Raw genomic sequence first — 19127 nt, 5'->3', positions numbered from 1 at the left:
TATACGAAAAATAAAAAATTGCTCTAGTAGCAAAAGCTGCAGGTACACCAAAATAGCAGTTGATTCTGTCTATAATATACTCCTAATTTCCTGCTGTGGACTGAAATCATAATGAATGGTGTCACCCCTGCCCAGCTTTGTTTTGCTGAGCTATGGAACACCTCCACCCCTTCTCATCTTCATATAGGAGTAGATGTTTTTAGTCCAAGGGAGAAATCAGGAGGGCTGATTAGACTCCTTGAGATAATACCGTGAACAGGAAAGCTCTTTTAGGATCATTAGCTATTTTTTGGTACTTCTCTAGCAAATATAACAAGACACTTTAGATTGTAACTATATTCTATAGACCATAATTGAGCAAATAAAAGGAAGTTCATGGTTGGGGTGTGCATACACTTTTAGCCTGTGTGTTTCTAACATCAATGTAGGTTTAATCGGTTTAATAACACTATAATGTGTTGTGTGAATATAGTAAAGTCATGCTACATAAACACCATGTCTTTTTTTTCAGGTTCTATAGCACCTCATGGACATATTAAAAAGTCAAAAGACAGGACAGCCGATAACTCAAAGCCATTGTCACAGAATGGCCCAGCTCCAAAGAGAGCACTCCATAAGTAAGTAATTTAGTTGTCAGTCCACGGAACAGATACAGTATATAGATCTTAGTGTAGCGCTGTTGTAAACCTCAGACATAAAATATGAACAAAGCATATCCCTCTATAGTGTGTACTTTTCTCAATTAAGAGCACTAAGTGTCATTTCTGTCTACTGCTTCGTTCCTCTGCTATCAGCATGAATCACTTCTGACAAGTTCTCTTGACACGGAGAGAAAAATGATGACGGGGAGGGAGGTCCTGCTGATTGACAGCCTCGGCTCTGTTCCTGTGTGCTGTGTGGAGGTGGGTGTGTCCCTTCCTCCAATCAGCTCTTAGAGCTCTCCTCGTTGAGCTCTGCAGTGTGATGTAAGCTCCTCGCCCCCTTTTCTTTGACAGCTCATACAAGCTTTATAACTTCTGGACTTTGAACGTATTTAGAGAGGACTAAGACTAGGAAGCTAGGACTGCCTCACATTGTATAGACCTAGGAGGGGACACCAAGGCCTTTAAATGGTGTGACCATGGTTGTCTGAGCTGTTACTCGGTCCAGATCTGGAACACAGTCTGCCATTTAAAGTGAAAGGCAAGTCAAAACTAAGCTTAAATTTATTCCCACCATTCTATCTACTGTATCTTGTAAAAGGAAAGATGTCTATACTTATGGTGAAGTCGCCCCAGTCCAGTCTCCAGCACCGGCTTCAGTGTAGAGTAGAGATCACTGACAATGACTGCAGAGCCTAGGCAATGACGTCACCCATAGAAGCATACTATGGGGCATCTGTTGGCTGTTTCTTTGCTGACACCAAGAGAAAAAAGGTGACGGGGGAGGGAACTCCGGCTGATTGACAACCTCAGCTCTGTTCCTGTGAGCTGTGTGGAGGGGTTGTGTTCCTTCCCTCCTATCAGCACTCAGAGCTCTCCTTACTGAGCTCTACAGAGTGTAACTTCAGCTCTCCACCCCCTGTTTTCTGACAGCTGAGACAAGCTTTATAAATTCTGGACATTGAAGGGATGTAGAGAAGAGAAGACTGTAGATAAACAGATACAACTTATGTAGTAGGATTAGTTTTATCTCTGTGTATCACATGAGGCTTGTAACTTCACTGGGTATATGTAAGGGTTTACAACCACTTTAACCGCTTGCCGACCAGTACACGCCAGTGTACGTCAGCAGAATGGCACTGGCAGGCAAAAGGGCGTACAGGTAAGTCCCCTTTAAGAAGCGTTGTCGCAAGGACGTGGGCGCCGCCTCCATGACCACGGGTCCCGCGGACTCTATGTCCGTCGGGTGCCCGCGATCGTGTCACGGAGAGGAAGAACGGGGAGATGCTTATGTAAACAAAGCATTCCCTGTTCTGCCTAGTGACAGGACAGTGATCTACTGCTCTCTGTGATCGAGAGCAGTGATCACTGTCCTGTGTGTTGAAGCCACTCCCCCCCACAGTTAGCATCACTCCCTAGGACACACTTAACCCCTTCACTGCCCCCTAGTGGTTAACCCCTTCACTGCCAGTGTCATTTACACAGTAATCATAGTTACATAGTTACATAGTAGGTGAGGTTGAAAAAAGACACAAGTCCATCAAGTCCAACCTATGTGTGTGATTATATGTCAGTATTACATTATATATCCCTGTATGTTGCGGTCAATGCATTTTTAATCGCACTGGTCGCTTAATAAATGACAATGGTCCCAAAAATGTATCAAAAATGTCCGATGTGTCCACCATAATGTTGCAGTCTCGATAAAAATCGCAGATTGCTGCCATTACTAATAAAAAAAAAAATTAAAGATAAAAATGCCATAAAACTATCCCCTATTTTGTAGATGCTATAAATAATAGTTTTTTTTTTTTTTTATCAAAAATATGTAGAAGAATACATATCGGCCTAAACTGAGGGAAAAAAATAGTTTTTTTATATATTTTTGGGGGATATTTATTATAGCAAAAAGTAAAAAATACTGTGTGTTTTTTTTTTTTTTTTTTTAATTTCGCTCTTTTTTTTTTTGAGGCGATCAAATACCACCAAAAGAAACAAAAAAAATAATAGAAAAACTGCGCTAAGATAAATAATTATACAAATTAAAAATTTAGATTTAAAAAATGATTCCAAAACTGATCCCTCAGAAGCTGCAATTCTCATGTATAACATTAGTACAAGTGAAAAGGTTTGGAAAATTAGAATCGCGCTATCCATAAATTATTGACCAAAATTCAGACTGATCTCATGTGTACATCTAATAGTGCACAATTAATGAATATATAAAACCAAAAACTAAAAAGTACATAAACATCTTGATCAGTGAAACCAAAAAATGAATTAGTCCGTGAGTAATTATTTGAAAAAATACACATCAATGTAAAAAATCATAAGTCCATAGCTTAATGTGAATAAGGAAAATAAATGAGTGAGCTGATCCATAAAAAGCCACCAGTGCAAAAAAGATTTAACAATCCATAAATTGCGAGTAGGCCTTCCTCAAAACTAATGAATGAAGAGCTGTGTTGAATCCACCACCAGATCAGCAGAAATGAACTCTTACCAGAGTTCCATGATCCCCCATAACAGAGCATCAGGGAATGCGTGCAAGAAAACACTGTACGGCTCCAAGGGCATCAGACACAGTCACAGGTGCCAAACGGTCCCCTCCCAACCGATCGGGTCATCACAAGGGTCCCGCAGTGCATAGAAAATGTAAACGCTCCATAGTGTAAAATCTCCTGTGCTGCCACTTCCAGCAATGTCTCCCTAAGGTTTTATTTTAAAGCCTTGCTTTAGGATGTGCCTAGAAAGAGCTGTGAAAGAGACGAGCAAGATCTCGAGCACCCCAGATGGGACGCATTGCTGGAAGTGGCAGCAGAGGAGATTTTGCACTATGGAGCGGGTGTATTACTGTTATGTCGTGTAAGGGACTGATGGCTACAGAAGACGGCGAATTTTAAATTGATGGGCAGAGCTGATAAGCTGGGATCAACATTGCAAAACCTGCCCTTCATTTGTTTAAAAACGCGCCGCAAAGACATGTAGTTTATTGTTAAAACCACCCCTAAGTTATCAGCTCTGCCCATCAATTTAAAATTCGACCTCTTCTGTAGCCAGATCCGCCCCTTACATGATATAACAGTAATACACCCTCCCCTTGCAGAGTAGCACGAGCATCGGGAGTGCGCGGCAGCGTCCGGCACAATGTCGTGGTCATTGCGCAGGCGCTGTGTACAGCTGACTCACAGCTGTTCATCTTCGGCTATTTTCGGCGGCTCCGTTGTGTTTTGTACTGCGCAAGCGCTGCGCCTGCGCAGTACAGGAGGGGCATTATGCGCCGGGGGACCTTTTTCGGCACGACACTGGGCCTATGAGTAGGATTAAGAGGACTCACCTCCCACATCTCCACAACTGAGAGATACGACAGGATAGTACTGAACATATATTTCTCCCACAAAAATTGACCGTTCATTAAAAAGAAAAAAAATATATAGCTCCATAGCTGGATAAGAAATATGCGCCACGAACAGATGCAGCTAGACATTAGCCTCATTAGGAGAGATATGGACACTTTCCGCTCTCGTCTTACTGAAGCTGAGCGCCGTGTGGGGGACACAGAGGACACGCTGCAGGACCACGCAGTCTCACTCCGCACGCTGCAAACTAAAATTAAATCCCTGGAAACCCGCGCAGAGGACACAGAAAATAGGAATAGGAGGAATAACCAATCCTACGGCCTTCACGGAACACCTCCTGCGCACACTTTTACCCCAAGCGCCATTTTCTGACTTCTTTGTGGTGGAGAGGGCACATCGGATGCCTGCTGCCCGGGGGCCCCCGGGAGCTCCTCCACACTCGTTTATTCTGAAGCTACTCAATTTTAGAGATCGGGACGTAGTCCTGCGTGAATTAAGAAAGATCGATCAGTTACGGTATGAAGGAGCGAAATTAATGATTTTTCCAGACTTCTCGGAGGACACACAGAAGTTACGACGCTCATTTGACCAGGTGAAGCGCAATCTGCGTGACAGGAAGATAAAATACAGCATGCTGTTTGCAGCCAGGCTGAGAGTCCAAGATGGTGAGAGACGGTGCGCTTTTTTACCTCCCCTAAAGACGCATCGCACTGGCTGGAGACCCTACCCAGGAATTGATGACTGCTAAGGGACACATGGTATGTTTGCATTATCCTACCTACTACCCGTGGTTTGTGGGACTTCCCCTCCCACTGTCGTTAAATACGAGGTTGGGGTGCTGACTTATCCCCCCCTCCCCTTCTTCTGGTGTGGGACAGTGAGACATAACCTAACAGACCTCCTAAGTTCCCGGCTGAAGATCTTTATGCATTGTGTGACTGACCACATGTGGATCATACACTACTCCTACATACCCTGTTTCCCCGAAAATAAGACCTAGTATGATTGTCGGTGATGGCTGCAATATAAGACCTACCCCCCAAATAAGCCCTACCCTGTTTCCCCGAAAATAAGCCCTACCCTGAAAATAAGACCTACAAGGACTTTAACTAAGCTTATATTGCAGCCATCACTAACAATCACGCTAGGTCTTATTTTCGGGGAAACAGGGTAGCTGCCGTGCACTTGGGGGTGGAGGGGGGAGGGATGCCTTGCTTTTTGCACTTCCTAGAAGAGTTTGTAACTGTTCAAGAATTGTGCCCCCGGAGGAGCTTTTGTCTTTTTTTTTCCGGGTGATCCAGATTCTACAATCTGCAGGGACCGTTGATGCTTTCAAAATTTGCTGGAAGACATGCTGCACGTACTGTGACACTCAGGTGTCCTTCTGCTCATTTCCCCCACTGGCAGTTGCCATGACAGTTTTTGCGAAGGAAGCACACCGAGGTTTGGGGGGTGGTGCGGGGTGGGGGGATGGGGAGTGGAGTTGGAGCACAGGTTTTTGCTCCTTGTTGGGACTTTTTTGCTGCTACATGTGTGTTCAACTTTATGTTCATGTTTCCTATATTAAGGGTCAGTGCAGTTCTGATCTTTTTCCACTAGATGGCAGGGATACTCTCCCTGATAATGTTCTCACAATGCTGAATAAGGTTCTGTTATTCTTGTGTATCTTCATATACAGTCTGTTATGGAAAATCCGTGGAAAAAGAGCCGTGGCTCTTCACACGATGTGTGACAGACTGGAGCTGTTAATTGTGGGCATATATATTCCCCCTCCTGCCACGGTGGATATACTTGGGAAGCTTACTCCAATAATAGCATTATACCCGTCGGCTGGAGTTATATTAAAGGGGTTGTAAAGTTAATTTTTTTTTTTTTTTTTAAAATAACAAACATGTTATACTTACCTTCACTGTGCAGCTCGTTCTGCACAGAGTGGCCCCGAACCTGGTCTTCTGGGGTCCCTCGGCGGCTGTTTCAGCTCCTCCCCGCAAGCATTTACCACCTTAATGCGAGCTCCCTCGCACGGTGGTGAGTGCTTGCGGGCGCGCTCCCGTGATACAGCTGGCGGCTATAGCCGCTCGCTGTATCACTCGGCCCCGCCCCCCGGCGCGCCGCGTCATCGGATGTGATTGACAGCAGCGCGAGCCAATGGCTGCGCTGCTTTCAATCCATCCACTGCAGCCAATCAGCGACCAGGCTGAGCTGCAATGAAGATGACGAGGACGAGCAGCGAAGATTCGAGGCGTCAGGTAAGTAAAACGGGGGGCCTGGGGGCGGCGGTACTGTCAAAAGTTTTTTCACCTTAATGCATAGAATGCATTAAGGTGAAAAAATTTTTACCTTTACAACCCCTTTAACTGGAGACTTTAACATGGCCCCGAATGCTGCTCTAGACAGATTTACTGTGGGACCCCCTTGTGTCTGCCCTCTCTCTCACTGGGCAGAAAATTTTGGTTTCAATGATGTGTGGAAACTGAGGCACCCAAATACGAAACAATATACCTGTCACTCGGCTACGTTTGCCTCTTTCTCCAGAATAGATTTTATTTATGCCACTGACTCCCTGCTCTCCTGGATACAGGAGGTTGAGATCCTACCACGTGGCATTTCGGACCACACACCTCTCCTGCTTAAACTACAAACAGACTCACTGGCAGGCACCGCACTGTGGTGGCTCTCCGGCTTGTGGATTACAGATGAATAACCCCCCTGGTGGAGGGAGAGCTGGGAATCTACTGGGCAATTAACGAGGGTACAGTCCCCCCACCAACACTTTGGGATGCCTTCAAGGCATATACTAGGGGCCAATATCAAACTGCGATCGGGAGGGTCAGAAAGGACACAAGACTGGCATTGGAGGAGGCAGAGAGGAAGGCTCTCCTACTAGAAGACAGATATGTGCATACTAAAGATATACTGACATATGACGCTCTGCAATCCCTACATAGGGAAATTTCCCTGATGAGGGTTGAGACCACCAAGAAACAGTTGCTTGCTCAGTCACAGAGAATTTTTGAACAGGGCGAGAAGACGGGTAGACTATTAGCATGGTTGGCTAAGGAACGCTCCTCCCTGTCACATATTGCCCACATAAAGGACGATAAGGGAGAGCTCTGCTCTGACCCCAAGGGCATAGCGGTTGGTACATTGACTGAGAGACTTTCATTATACGCTGATGATGCACTGTTGTATCTTCCTGATGCTTCATTGGAGGCGGCATTGGAACTTATTAACAGCTATGGATCTTTCTCAGGCATTCGGATCAACTGGACCAAATCGACTCTATTCTCATTATCTCGTACCCCAACCCCTGTGGACCCGGGGGTACCACTGGCCATGGTGTCCAAGTTCAGGTACTTGGGGATTGAAATACGAGATCCATCTTAATATCTAACAGATAATGTTTATGCGATCCTACAGCAACTTGTCACCAGATGTCAGACTTGGAAATCTCTCCCCCTTTCACCTGTAGGAAGGATTAATCTTCTTAAGATGACGTTCCTCCCCAAGTTCCTTTTATGTTTTTCGTAATACCCCTGTTCCCATCCCTAATTCCTTCTTTGCTAAGCTGGGTCAAATAGTTCACACAATTGTGTGGGGAGGACGAACCCCTAGAGTTGCCCGGACCACCTTACAGCTTCCCTTGTCGTTGGGGGGGTCTGACTGGCACTCCCCTGTTTCAAAAAATATTACTGGGCAGCGGTTGTTGTAACTGTTCGTTGGTGGTTCTCCCAGCCAAAGTCCAATCCAGTGGTCAACTTGGAGGTTGCTGTATTGGGATCCTATTCGGCGTTGAGTAATTTGGTGTTTAGGGGCCCTAAAGCACAACCAGATATGACATCTTCAATGCACACGACAGTTAGGGTCGGTTCACACTGGGACGACTTGGGATCCGACTTGTACGCCCTCAAGTCGCCCCAGAAAGAGATTCACATTTAAGTGAATGGGAGCGTCTTAATAGACACTACTGAAGTCGCTCCGACTTTGATCCGACTTCAGCCTATTGACTAGCATTGAAGTCGGATCAAAGTCGGATCGCCGTCTCGCATGATCCGACTTCGGCATGCGACTTGTGCTCAGATGATCTTGAGGGGGAACTCCGCGACAAATTTTAAATAAAAATCCGGCATGGGTTCCCCCTCCAAGAGCATACCAGGCCCTTGGGTCTGGTATGGACCTTGAGGGGAACCCCCTACACCGAAAAGGCGGCGTGGGGGGTCCCCCAATCCATACCAGACCCTTATCCGAGCACGCAGCCCGGCCGGACAGGAATGGGGGTGGGGGACGAGCGAGCGCCCCCCCCCCCCCCATCCTGAACCGTACCAGGCTGCATGCCCTCAACATGGGGGGGTTGGTGCCTTGGGGAAGGGGGGCGCGCTGCGGCCCCCCCACCCCAAAGCACCTTGTCCCCATGTTGATGAGGACAAGGGCCTCTTCCCGACAACCCTGGCCGTTGGTTGTCGGGGTCTGTGGGCTTATCGGAATCCGGGAGCCCCCTTTAATAAGAGGGCCCCCAGATCCCGGCCCCCCACCCTATGTGAATGAGTATGGGGTACATCGAACCCCTACCCATTCACCTAGGGAAAGTGTCAATTCAAAAAAAACACTACACAGATTTTTAAAGTAATTTATTAGACAGCTCCGGGGGTCTTCTTCCGACTTCGGGGTCTCTCCGGTTCTTCTCCGCGCTCTCCGGGTCTTCTGCCGGGCTCCTCCGCTATTTTCTGCTCTTTTGCCGCTCTTTTGCTATAGCGAAGGAGCCCGGTCTTCAATCTTCTGCCTTCTGCCCTCTTCTCCTGATGTTGACACGACGCTCTCTGGGGCTGGAATGCACTCTGAGCGCTCCGCTCTGACTTATATAGGTGGTGACCATGCCCCCTTATGCCGTCACAGTCCCTGGGCATGCTGGGACTGTGACGTTTTAGGGGGCGTGGTCATCACCCAATGACCACGCCCCCTTATGCAGTCATAGTCCCAGCATGCCCAGGGACTGTGACGGCATAAGGGGGCGGGGTCACCGCCTATATAAGTGAGAGCAGAGCGCACAGAGAGCATTCTAGCCGGAGAGAGCGTCGTGTCAACATCAGAAGAAGAGAAGAGGGCAGAAGACGGAAGACCGGGCTCCTCCGCTTTAGCAAAAGAGCGGCAGAAGAGAGCGGAGGAGCCCGGAGGAAGATCCGGAGAGCATGGAGAAGAACCGGAGAGACCCCCGAAGTCGGAAGAAGACCCCCGGAGCTGTCTAATAAAATACTTTAAAAATCTATGTAGTGTTTTTTTTTAAATTGACACTTTTTCCCTAGGTGAATGGGTAGGGGTACGATGTACCCCATACTCATTCACATAGGGTGGGGGGCCGGGATCTGGGGGCCCCCTTATTAAAGGGGGCTCCCGGATTCTGATAAGCCCTCCGCCCGCAGACCCCGACAACCAACGGCCCTTGTCCTCATCAACATGGGGACAAGGTGCTGTGGGGGGGGGCGCGCAGAGCGCCCCTTCCCCCAAGGCACCAACCCCCCATGTTGAGGGCATGCGGCCCGGTACGGTTCAGGAGGGGGGGGGGGCGCTCGCTCGTCCCCACCCCCATTCCTGTCTGGCCGGGCTGCGTGCTCGGATAAGGGTCTGGTATGGATTGGGGGGGACCCCCCACGCCGTTTTTTCGGCGTAGGGGGCTCCCCTCAAGGTCCATACCAGACCCAAGGGCCTGGTATGCTCCTGGAGGGGGAACCCATGCTGGTTTTTTATTTAAAATTTGGCGCAGAGTTCCCCCTAAAGATTCATACCAAACACAGTGGCGGGGATCCAAGTCGGATCCCCGTTCATTGAAAGTCGGACACATGTCGCAGGGCAAAGTCGGATCCAAAGTAGGACGGCTGTCGTGTTGCCCCAGTGTGAACCGACCCTTAGAGTTTGGGAGCAAATGTCAAGGAAACTTACTGAACCAAATTCTGTATCCCCATACACGCCATCATGGGGTAATCTCAAATTGAAACATCTTCAAACAGTTCCAGATCCGGCCTTGTTAAAATACTACAACATGTAATGTCAGGGGGGAGGATCCTTCCCTATGATAACTTGAAAAAATACTTTTTCATTCCCCTCACGAATGATATTTCGATATTTGCAATTACAACATGCGATACAGGCCCAATACCCGTCGGGGATCACTTTACACTCACATGGGGTAGAGACTTTCCTGGTTTCCAGAAACGTGGACCGCATTTTATCCTCCCTATATTTGCGGATACGAAGCAAGGAATCGTCTGGGGGGACTAAGCTCTTTTACAAATGGAAAGAGGATTTGCCTGCCCTCGCAGTTGACGATTGGGAGGAAGGAATACAGCAGTACATTTCCCTCATGCTTTCGGCGAGAGATCGCTATATTCAGCTCAAATTTCTCCACAGAGCGTACTATACACCACAAAGATTATCTAAAATATATCCGACATATGCCCGAAGTGTAGTGAACCCGATTGTCTTACTTTTGGGAGTATGTGATAACCTCATAACTAATACCCATAAAAGATTGTTTGTGTTCTATGCCTCGTTCTATGCTAGGAAAACTATAATGCTTAATTGGAAGCAACCTGACCCAGGCAAGGTCTCTAAATGGAAAGCCTTAGTAAATTCCACACTACCACTTTACAAACTCACTCATATTAACCGCAAATGCCCAAAAAAGTTCTCAAAGGTTTGGGGAGCTTGGTCTCACTAGTAAGATCAACATACTTTATTTAATGTGTCCTGAATACCCCATCCGCTGTGTCCTCTTCCCTCCTCCCTTCCCTTGGTCCCCTTCCTCCGTCTCTCCCCCTCCCTTTCCTTTCCTATCCCTCTACCTTTCTTCCTTCCTCTCCCCCCCCCCAAAATAAAATAAAATAAAAAATGATTAGCATCACCACCTGATTCTCAGCTGAAGGTATTGTCACCTTCCACTAGATACTTGAAAATGCATTAACCAAAAAGATTTTGTATTTATGAATGTATTATTATTCATTTATCAAGAATTGTACACAACTCTGTATTATGATGACTTAAATTAGTCTGACTTGAAATTATTCACCATAAGTGTATATGCATATTATGTAGCAGCACTGTTGTTTTTTATTGTTATGTTTAGATGTTCAAATACTCTCCTTCTGGAGGAAAATAAAAACTTTTCTGTTAAAAAAAAAAAAAAAAAAGAAATATGCGCCACTACTCAAGTGAACCGATTCCCCCCACATTTTTGAACAAATGGGAAACAGGATAAAACCAAAAGAAAAAATATGTTGGATGAAGAACAGATCAGCAAAAGGCACAGCATGAAGAAGCACCGCTGCCAGACATACTTGGATGTTCAGATGGTGTCAATCCAGTTGCTTGCTGCTTCTGGAGTGTCAAAGAAGTGGACAATACTTTGGTAGGGAACTTTCAGCCGGCTGGGATATAATATGCTATGTTATTTTCATCTCCCGGAGTCTGCGGCGGACATCAATAAATGAGCAATGGCGTTTCTGTGTCTCAGTAGAGAAGTCCGGGAACAGCACCACTTTCGCATTTTCAAATGCAAGTTCCTACCTTTTTCTTGCTTCGGCCAATATGTAGTCCCTGTCTCTGAAATTGAGGAATCTGTCCAGAAAGGCTCTAGGTGGGGCCCCAGAAAGGCAAATACACATGGGGACTCTGTGAGCTCTTTCCACCACATATGTAGGTGGCATTTGCTGACATTTCCAGCAGCTTTTTAAAGAACTGTTCAGCGAATATCACTTTCTAGGGCCCCTCTGCTCCCTCCGGCAGACCCACGACATGGATAATATTCCTTCTCTGCCTATTTTCTCCATCTTCCACTTCATTAGTCAGAGATTTAATCAGGGTTTACAGATCAGCCAATTGAGCTACATGAAAGCCCTGCACATCCTCCACTGTGCCAATGCGATCCTCTGCTTCATTCAATCTCCCCCTGAACTTATCCTTGTCATGTCTTATGAGAGTACATTCAGTGGTCAGGCAGCCAATCCTAAGCATTAGAGCTGATTTGCATCCAGCAATAGCATCTAGGATCGCCTTGGTAATATTCTCTGCTCCTGCTTCCACTGCTCTATGCATACCTGGTGCATCCTCCACCGACAGAGCAGGATCAATAGTAACCTGGGAAACAGCTCTTATGGGCTCCATGGCGGCTGCTGCACTGCGTGTGGCTATCCCAGCTTGAGAAGGCAAGATGGCGCCGGTAGGGGCACGTGTCTCGTCCCTTCTCGGCTCTCTGTTGTTTCGGGTCCCATTTTTGCTTATTTTTCCACTTTGAAGGCATAGTTATGGCCACCAAATGTTCCTGGGCTTGTGGAGTCATTGTCCACCAAGTTTGAGGCAAATCAGCACCCGGAAATAGGATGTAATAAATGGATGAAATGCAGAGCTCACAGCCTGCACGTCCTGCTCTGTTCACATCCTGGCCACGCCCCCCAAGTTTGCCTTTGTTAAAATAAATAAATAAATGCATGTTTTTGCAGGCAAAAATGTGCATTTATTGTTTTCTTACACAGCATTGCACTTGAGATCAGTGGATTGCGGGTGCAATGTCAGGCATCTGCAGACACTGCCTACAACTCTCTGCCAATGCCTCCATACAGACTGTCAGTTACTGAGCTGCAGAAAATATCAATGGACTACAAGGGGGCTAATCAGTGTCCTTATAATCCATTGAGAACTACAAGTCTGTCTGCTGTCTGTGCTGGCAGGCAGGACTTGTAGATTGTTCATCCACAGATTCCTGTGTGCTGAATCTAAATATGACAGCAACTGTGGGGGAGAGGATCCCCCACCTGCTGTCAGTTGTGGGGGGGGGGGGGTGCAGGGGTCTGGAGCATAGTAACAAATCATGGGGTTGATTTATTCAAGCTGGAGCGTGCAAAATCTGTTGCAGCTCTAACTAGAAACCAATCCGCTTCCAGTTTTTTTGTCAAAGCTTAAAGTGGTTGTAAAGCCACTGTGTTATTCCTACAATCCCCGGTGTTACACTGGGGCACATGTGATGTATGTGCTTTTTAAAAAATATGCCACTTTTACCTTATTTCATACCGGCGCTCATGTGACTGCCCGCGACTCTCCTCTCCTGATCTGATAACTTCAGTGGGAGGGGCTGAGAATCCCCCCACTGACAGCCGGGAGGAGGGGCGAAGAGGAGGAGAGCTGCGGGTGGTCACGCAGAGCTGTGTCTTGGCCTAGGCCGACAAGGCCTAGGCCTAGGGCGGCACTTTGCGGGGGGCGGCGGCTTTTTGCCGCCCCCCCCCCCCGCACGAACCCCCCCCCCCTCGTACTCCTCAAGTCCCGCACATGTAAAGCCTACCGCGGCCGGCTCCCTCACAGATATAGCCTCCCGCAGCTTGCCATGCTATGCCTGAACTCAGCACTTGCTTGTACTTGGCAGGGCGGGGGGGGCGGGAGCGTCTGCCGCCCCCATACAATGGACCATGAGTGACCGCCAGTGTCACTGCCTGGCCATACTTGGTGGTGCTCGATGCACTTACTAGCTTAAATGACAAGAGGGTGAGGCGGAGCCTAATGCTCCGCCTACCCACCTCCGCGCGGCATCATTACAGGTTCTCGGGGAGACGGACGGGGACGGGTCTCTCTCTGTAACCACTGCCAGAGCCCAGAGGAGGAGGAGCGAGAGAGAGGAGGACAGCGGCGGGAACGGCTCACTCAGGTAAAGATGACAGAGAGTGAATGGACCCTAAGTCCTGGATATTTATAATTGAATTGAGTGTCAGCAGTCAGCTTTAGTAAAGCAGCCACTGTGCCCATCAATTGCCACCACTGTGCCATCAAACGCCGCCACTGTGCCCATCAATTGCCACCACTGTCCCATCAAACGCCGCCACTGTGCCCATCAATTGCCACCACTGTGCCATCAAACGCTGCCACTGTGCCCATCAATTGCCACCACTGTCCTATCAAACGCCACCACTGTGCCATCAAACGCTGCCACTGTGCCCATCAATTGCCACCACTGTGCCCATCAATTGCCGCCACTGTGCCCATCATTTGCCACCACTGTGCCATCAAACGCCGCCACTGTGCCCATCAATTGCCACCACTGTGCCATCAAACGCCACCACTGTGCCCATCAATTGCCACCACTGTGCCCATCAATTGCCACCACTGTGCCATCAAACGCCGCCACTGTGCCCATCAATTGCCACCACTGTCCTATCAAATGCTGCCACTGTGCCCATCAATTGCCACCACTGTCCTATCAAACGCCGCCACTGTGCCCATCAATTGCCACCACTGTGCCATCAAACGCCGCCACTGTGCCCATCAATTGCCACCACTGTCCTATCAAACGCTGCCACTGTGCCCATCAATTGCCACCACTGTCCTATCAAACGCCGCCACTGTGCCCATCAATTGCCACCACTGTGCCATCAAACGCCGCCACTGTGCCCATCAATTGCCACCACTGTGCCATCAAACGCCGCCACTGTGCCCATCAATTGCCACCACTGTGCCATCAAACGCCACCACTGTGCCCATCAATTGCCACCACTGTGCCCATCAATTGCCGCCACTGTGCCCATCAATTGCCGCCACTGTGCCCATCAATTGCCACCACTGTGCCCATCAATTGCCACCACTGTGCCATCAAACGCCGCCACTGTGCCCATCAATTGCCACCACTGTCCTATCAAACGCCGCCACTGTGCCCATCAATTGCCACCACTGTGCCATCAAACGCCGCCACTGTGCCCATCAATTGCCACCACTGTGCCATCAAACGCCGCCACTGTGCCCATCAATTGCCACCACTGTCCTATCAAATGCTGCCACTGTGCCCATCAATTGCCACCACTGTCCTATTAAACGCCGCCACTGTGCCCATCAATTGCCACCACTGTGCCATCAAATGCCGCCACTGTGCCCATCAATTGCCACCACTGTCCTATCAAACGCCGCCACTGTGCCCATCAATTGCCGCCACTGTGCCATCAAACGCCGCCACTGTGCCCATCAATTGCCACCACTGTGCCATCAAACGCCGCCACTGTGCCCATCAATTGCCACCACTGTGCCATCAAACGCCGCCACTGTGCCCATCAATTGCCACCACTGTGCCATCAAACGCCGCCACTGTGCCCATCAATTGCCACCACTGTGCCATCAAACGCCACCACTGTCCTATCAAACGCTGCCACTGTGCCCATCAATTGCCACCACTGTCCTATCAAACGCCACCACTGTGCCCATCAATTGCCACCACTGTGCCATCAAACGCTGCCACTGTGCCCATCAATTGCCACCACTGTGCCATTAAATGCCGCCACTGTGCCCATCAATTGCCACCACTGTGCCATCAAACGCCGCCACTGTGCCCATCAATTGCCACCACTGTGCCATCAAACACCGCCACTGTGCCCATCAATTGCCACCACTGTGCCATCAAACGCCGCCACTGTGCCCATCAATTGCCACCACTGTCCTATCAAATGCTGTCACTGTGCCCATCAATTGCCACCACTGTGCCATCAAACGCAGCCACTGTGCCCATCAATTGCCACCACTGTGCCATCAATTGCCGCCACTGTACTATCAAACGCAGCCATTGTGCCCATCAATTGCCACCACTGTGCTATGTGCCCCGATGTGCCCTGATGTACCCCAATGTGCCCTGATGTGCTATGTGCCCTGATGTGCTATGTGCCCTGATGTGCTATGTGCCCTGATGTGCCCCAATGTGCCCTGATGTGCTATATGCCCTGTGCCCTGATGTGCCCCGTGCCCTGATGTGCTATGTGCCCCGTGCCCTGATGTGCTATGTGCCCCGTGCCCTGATGTGCTATGTGCCCCATGCCCTGATGTGCTATGTGCCCTGATGTGCCCCGTGCCCCGATGTGCCCCGATGTGCCCTGATGTGCCCTGATGTGCTATGTGCCCTGATATGCTATGTGCCCTGATGTGCCCCAATGTGCCCTGATGTGCTATGTGACCTGATGTGCCCCAATGTGCCCTGATGTGCTATGTGCCCTGATGTGCCCCAATTTGCCCTGATGTGCTATGTGCCCTGATGTGCCCCAATGTGCCCTGATGTGCTATGTGCCCCATGCCCTGATGTGCCCCATGCCCTGATGTGCCCCATGCCCTGATGTGCCCCATGCCCTGATGTGCTATGTGCCCTGATGTGCTATGTGCCCTGATGTTCCCTGATGTGCTATGTGCCCTGATGTGCCCCGATGTGCCCTGATGTTCCCTGATGTGCTATGTGCCCTGATGTGCCCCGATGTGCCCTGATATGCTATGTGCCCTGATGTGCTATGTGCCATGTGCCCTGATGTGCCCCAATGTGCCCTGATGTGCCCCAATGTGCCCTGATGTGCCCCGTGCACTGATGTGTCATGTTCCCTGATGTGCTATGTGCCCCGATGTGCTATGTGCCCTGATGTGCCCCGTGCGCTGATGTGTCATGTTCCCTGATGTGCTATGTGCCCTGATGTGCCCCGTGCGCTGATGTGTCATGTTCCCTGATGTGCTATGTGCCCCGATGTGCTATGTGCCCTGATGTTCTATGTGCCATGTGCCCTGATGTGCCCCGATGTGCCCTGATGTTCTATGTGCCTTGATGTGCAATGTGCCTTGATGTGATATGTGCCCTGATGTGATATGTGCCCTGTTGTGCTATGTGCCCTGATGTGCTATGTGCCCCGTGCCCTGATGTGCCCCGTGCCCTGATGTGTTGTGCCCTGATGTGCTGGGCTCTGTACCGTGCCCTGATGTGCACTGTACCCTGATGTGTTGTACCATGGGCCGGTCTGGATGAAATCCAGGGCCACATTTTTATCTCAGTCCAGCCCTGGCTCCCAACTGTCCCTGATTTGGAGCAATGTCCCTCTGTCCTCCTCATTTGTCCCTCATTTTGATCTGATCTCTATAATTGTATATAAAATGCACTTTTTATCATTCAGAAAGTGTTTCCATGTGCTGATAGGTATCCCTCATTCCTATCGTAAAAAGTTCAGAGGTATGCCTTCCCTACTGACAGAACAGCGATATGCTGAAGACATAGGCAGACCGTCGTTCTGCTTCTCTCCTGAGCGATCGGTGGGCCCGGCGGACATTGAGTTCGCTGATTGGCTCCCGTTGCGCTCAATCACAGTGGGAGCGGGTTGCCAGGGCCATGCGTGTCTGCTTCCCAGACCCAGAAGTGCAGAATCACGTACAGGTATTTATGTACAGTATCTGTCAGCAAGTGGTTAACTTAGGGCTCTTTCACACTGGGCGGATCAGTGATGATCCGCCCCGTGAACACCCGCTTGCTCAGCGGGGATTGCTCCGCCGATCCCCGCTGAGCAGGAAAATGACAGCAGCGACGGACCTGTCAGAGTGCCGCTCTCTCCTATGGGGGATCCGATGATGACGGACCGTAGAGTCCGTCGTCACCCAATCCAAAAACGGATGGAAAAGTAGGGTTTTCCTCCGTTACACTTTTTCGGATCGGAGCTGGTCGGATGTCAGCTGACATCCGACGCTCCATAGGGATACATGTATGTCCGTTTTTCATCCGAAAACGGAAGGATGAAACACGGACATACGGATCCCCCGTGTGAAAGAGCCCTAAAACAAATTCCCACATAATATTACGTATTGGCTAAGATCAGTAGTATATTTCTTCTCTACAGCATACTGTACAATGTGCAATGCATATTATAATGCTAAAACTCGATATGATCTCAAAACTGAATTTCTCATTGTTAATTCTTGTAGTTATTAAATGTTTTATAATATGCATATTTTTATTGTGTGTGTGTGTGTATGTGTATATATATATATATATATATATATATATATATATATATATATATAAATAAATCCGCGCTTAGGACAGTCTAAGAGCTGCTGCCTATCCCTAATTAGTACCCCTAGAGGTCTAATTACAAGAGTAGATAGATAATAAGGAGATATAAAAGGCGCTGCCCTCTATGTTAATTAGTTAACAATACAGATGTTAAAAACTATACACTGAGTTCAAATAACTGTGGCATGTAAGAACTCCATCACTGGATGCTGTATTAAGATCTCAAAATAGAGAAGGCCGGAAAAATTTTGATAAAATAAATGAAATAAAATAAAATAAAACACCTGTGATTCAAAAAATATTAATTAGTGCTTGATAGGTTATGTTTAAATCACCCATGTAAGAAAATATTGTCTACCATGTAGAATTGTGCTGACTAAAGTGAAACAAGTAGTTCTATAAACTTTGCTGTGAATAAATTAGAAATTGACCCCAAAGTTCAAAAGTTTTGGAACATCATGGCGCCAAAAAACAAAGAATATTTTGTTAATATTAAGTGAAAAAACTCAAGTGAGTAAAAATGTCAGTGCACTATCTGTTTTGCCAATCCCATATTTTGTGAAAAATGTTAACTTGGGTAGAAACTAACCCCAAGGTTCAAAAGTATTGTGACAGTGAGCGCCTGCTGGATATAAATTAATTATTTGTGTGAGAAACTTATTAAAGTAGAATATAAAATAAATCACTCCCTGAGCATTAAATACAATGCATATAACAATCCCAAAAATATCATGCATATAAAATCATTTCCAGTCTCTTGTATATTATAGCAGGTGATGGTTCATTTCTAAAAATTTTTGTTTATATATATATGTAATCCATGTAAAAGGGTTTTTAACCAGATGAGAGAATTAAGTTCAGTATATATACTGTATATTTCACCCTTGAGGGCTTCCACCAGTGACTTCTGTGCGTTTTATTCAGGTAGTGACTTGAAGTGCTCACCCCCCAGTGCTCCCCCACTCACCAGAAGTAATCACCCCTACAGGGGTACCGAGCGACAGAGTGGGTGCCTTAGGGTGGTTGATGATCACTCCGGTTGTGCTGCTGTTCCTCTAATTTATACGATCCTTATAAGTATTCCAGGGTAAGCTATGTGCTCCAAAATGACCAGATTACTCCATACCACCTTTATCTGTTAATCTCAGAGATCGCACATCAGATCCTCCATGAGATCATCCGTACAATAAATGTATGGGCAGCAATGAGCGATCCACTCCTGACAGCAAATCCTCAAATTTCTTGATTGATTTTTAGTTGAATTTAACTGCAGCTCAGCTGCAGATAATGACCATATGG

General features: G+C 47.9%; 1 protein-coding gene across 6 annotated transcripts in view; it reads left to right on the top strand.

Annotated features, from left to right (window-relative positions):
- The window catches only part of LOC141117645 (uncharacterized), a 132318-nt gene that overhangs the window by 99307 nt on the left and 13884 nt on the right, over nt 1–19127 (top strand). For all 6 annotated transcript variants that reach the window (XM_073610627.1, XM_073610634.1, XM_073610621.1 and 3 more), the window contains one exon: nt 512–617. In XM_073610627.1, the coding sequence (XP_073466728.1) occupies nt 512–617 (106 nt within the window). The remainder of the gene's footprint in view (nt 1–511; nt 618–19127) is intronic.

The sequence above is a fragment of the Aquarana catesbeiana genome, linkage group LG01 (genome assembly GCF_042186555.1).
Source record: "Aquarana catesbeiana isolate 2022-GZ linkage group LG01, ASM4218655v1, whole genome shotgun sequence".
Classification (NCBI taxonomy): Eukaryota; Metazoa; Chordata; class Amphibia; order Anura; family Ranidae; genus Aquarana; species Aquarana catesbeiana.
This window is presented reverse-complemented; position numbering and strand designations above follow the sequence as displayed.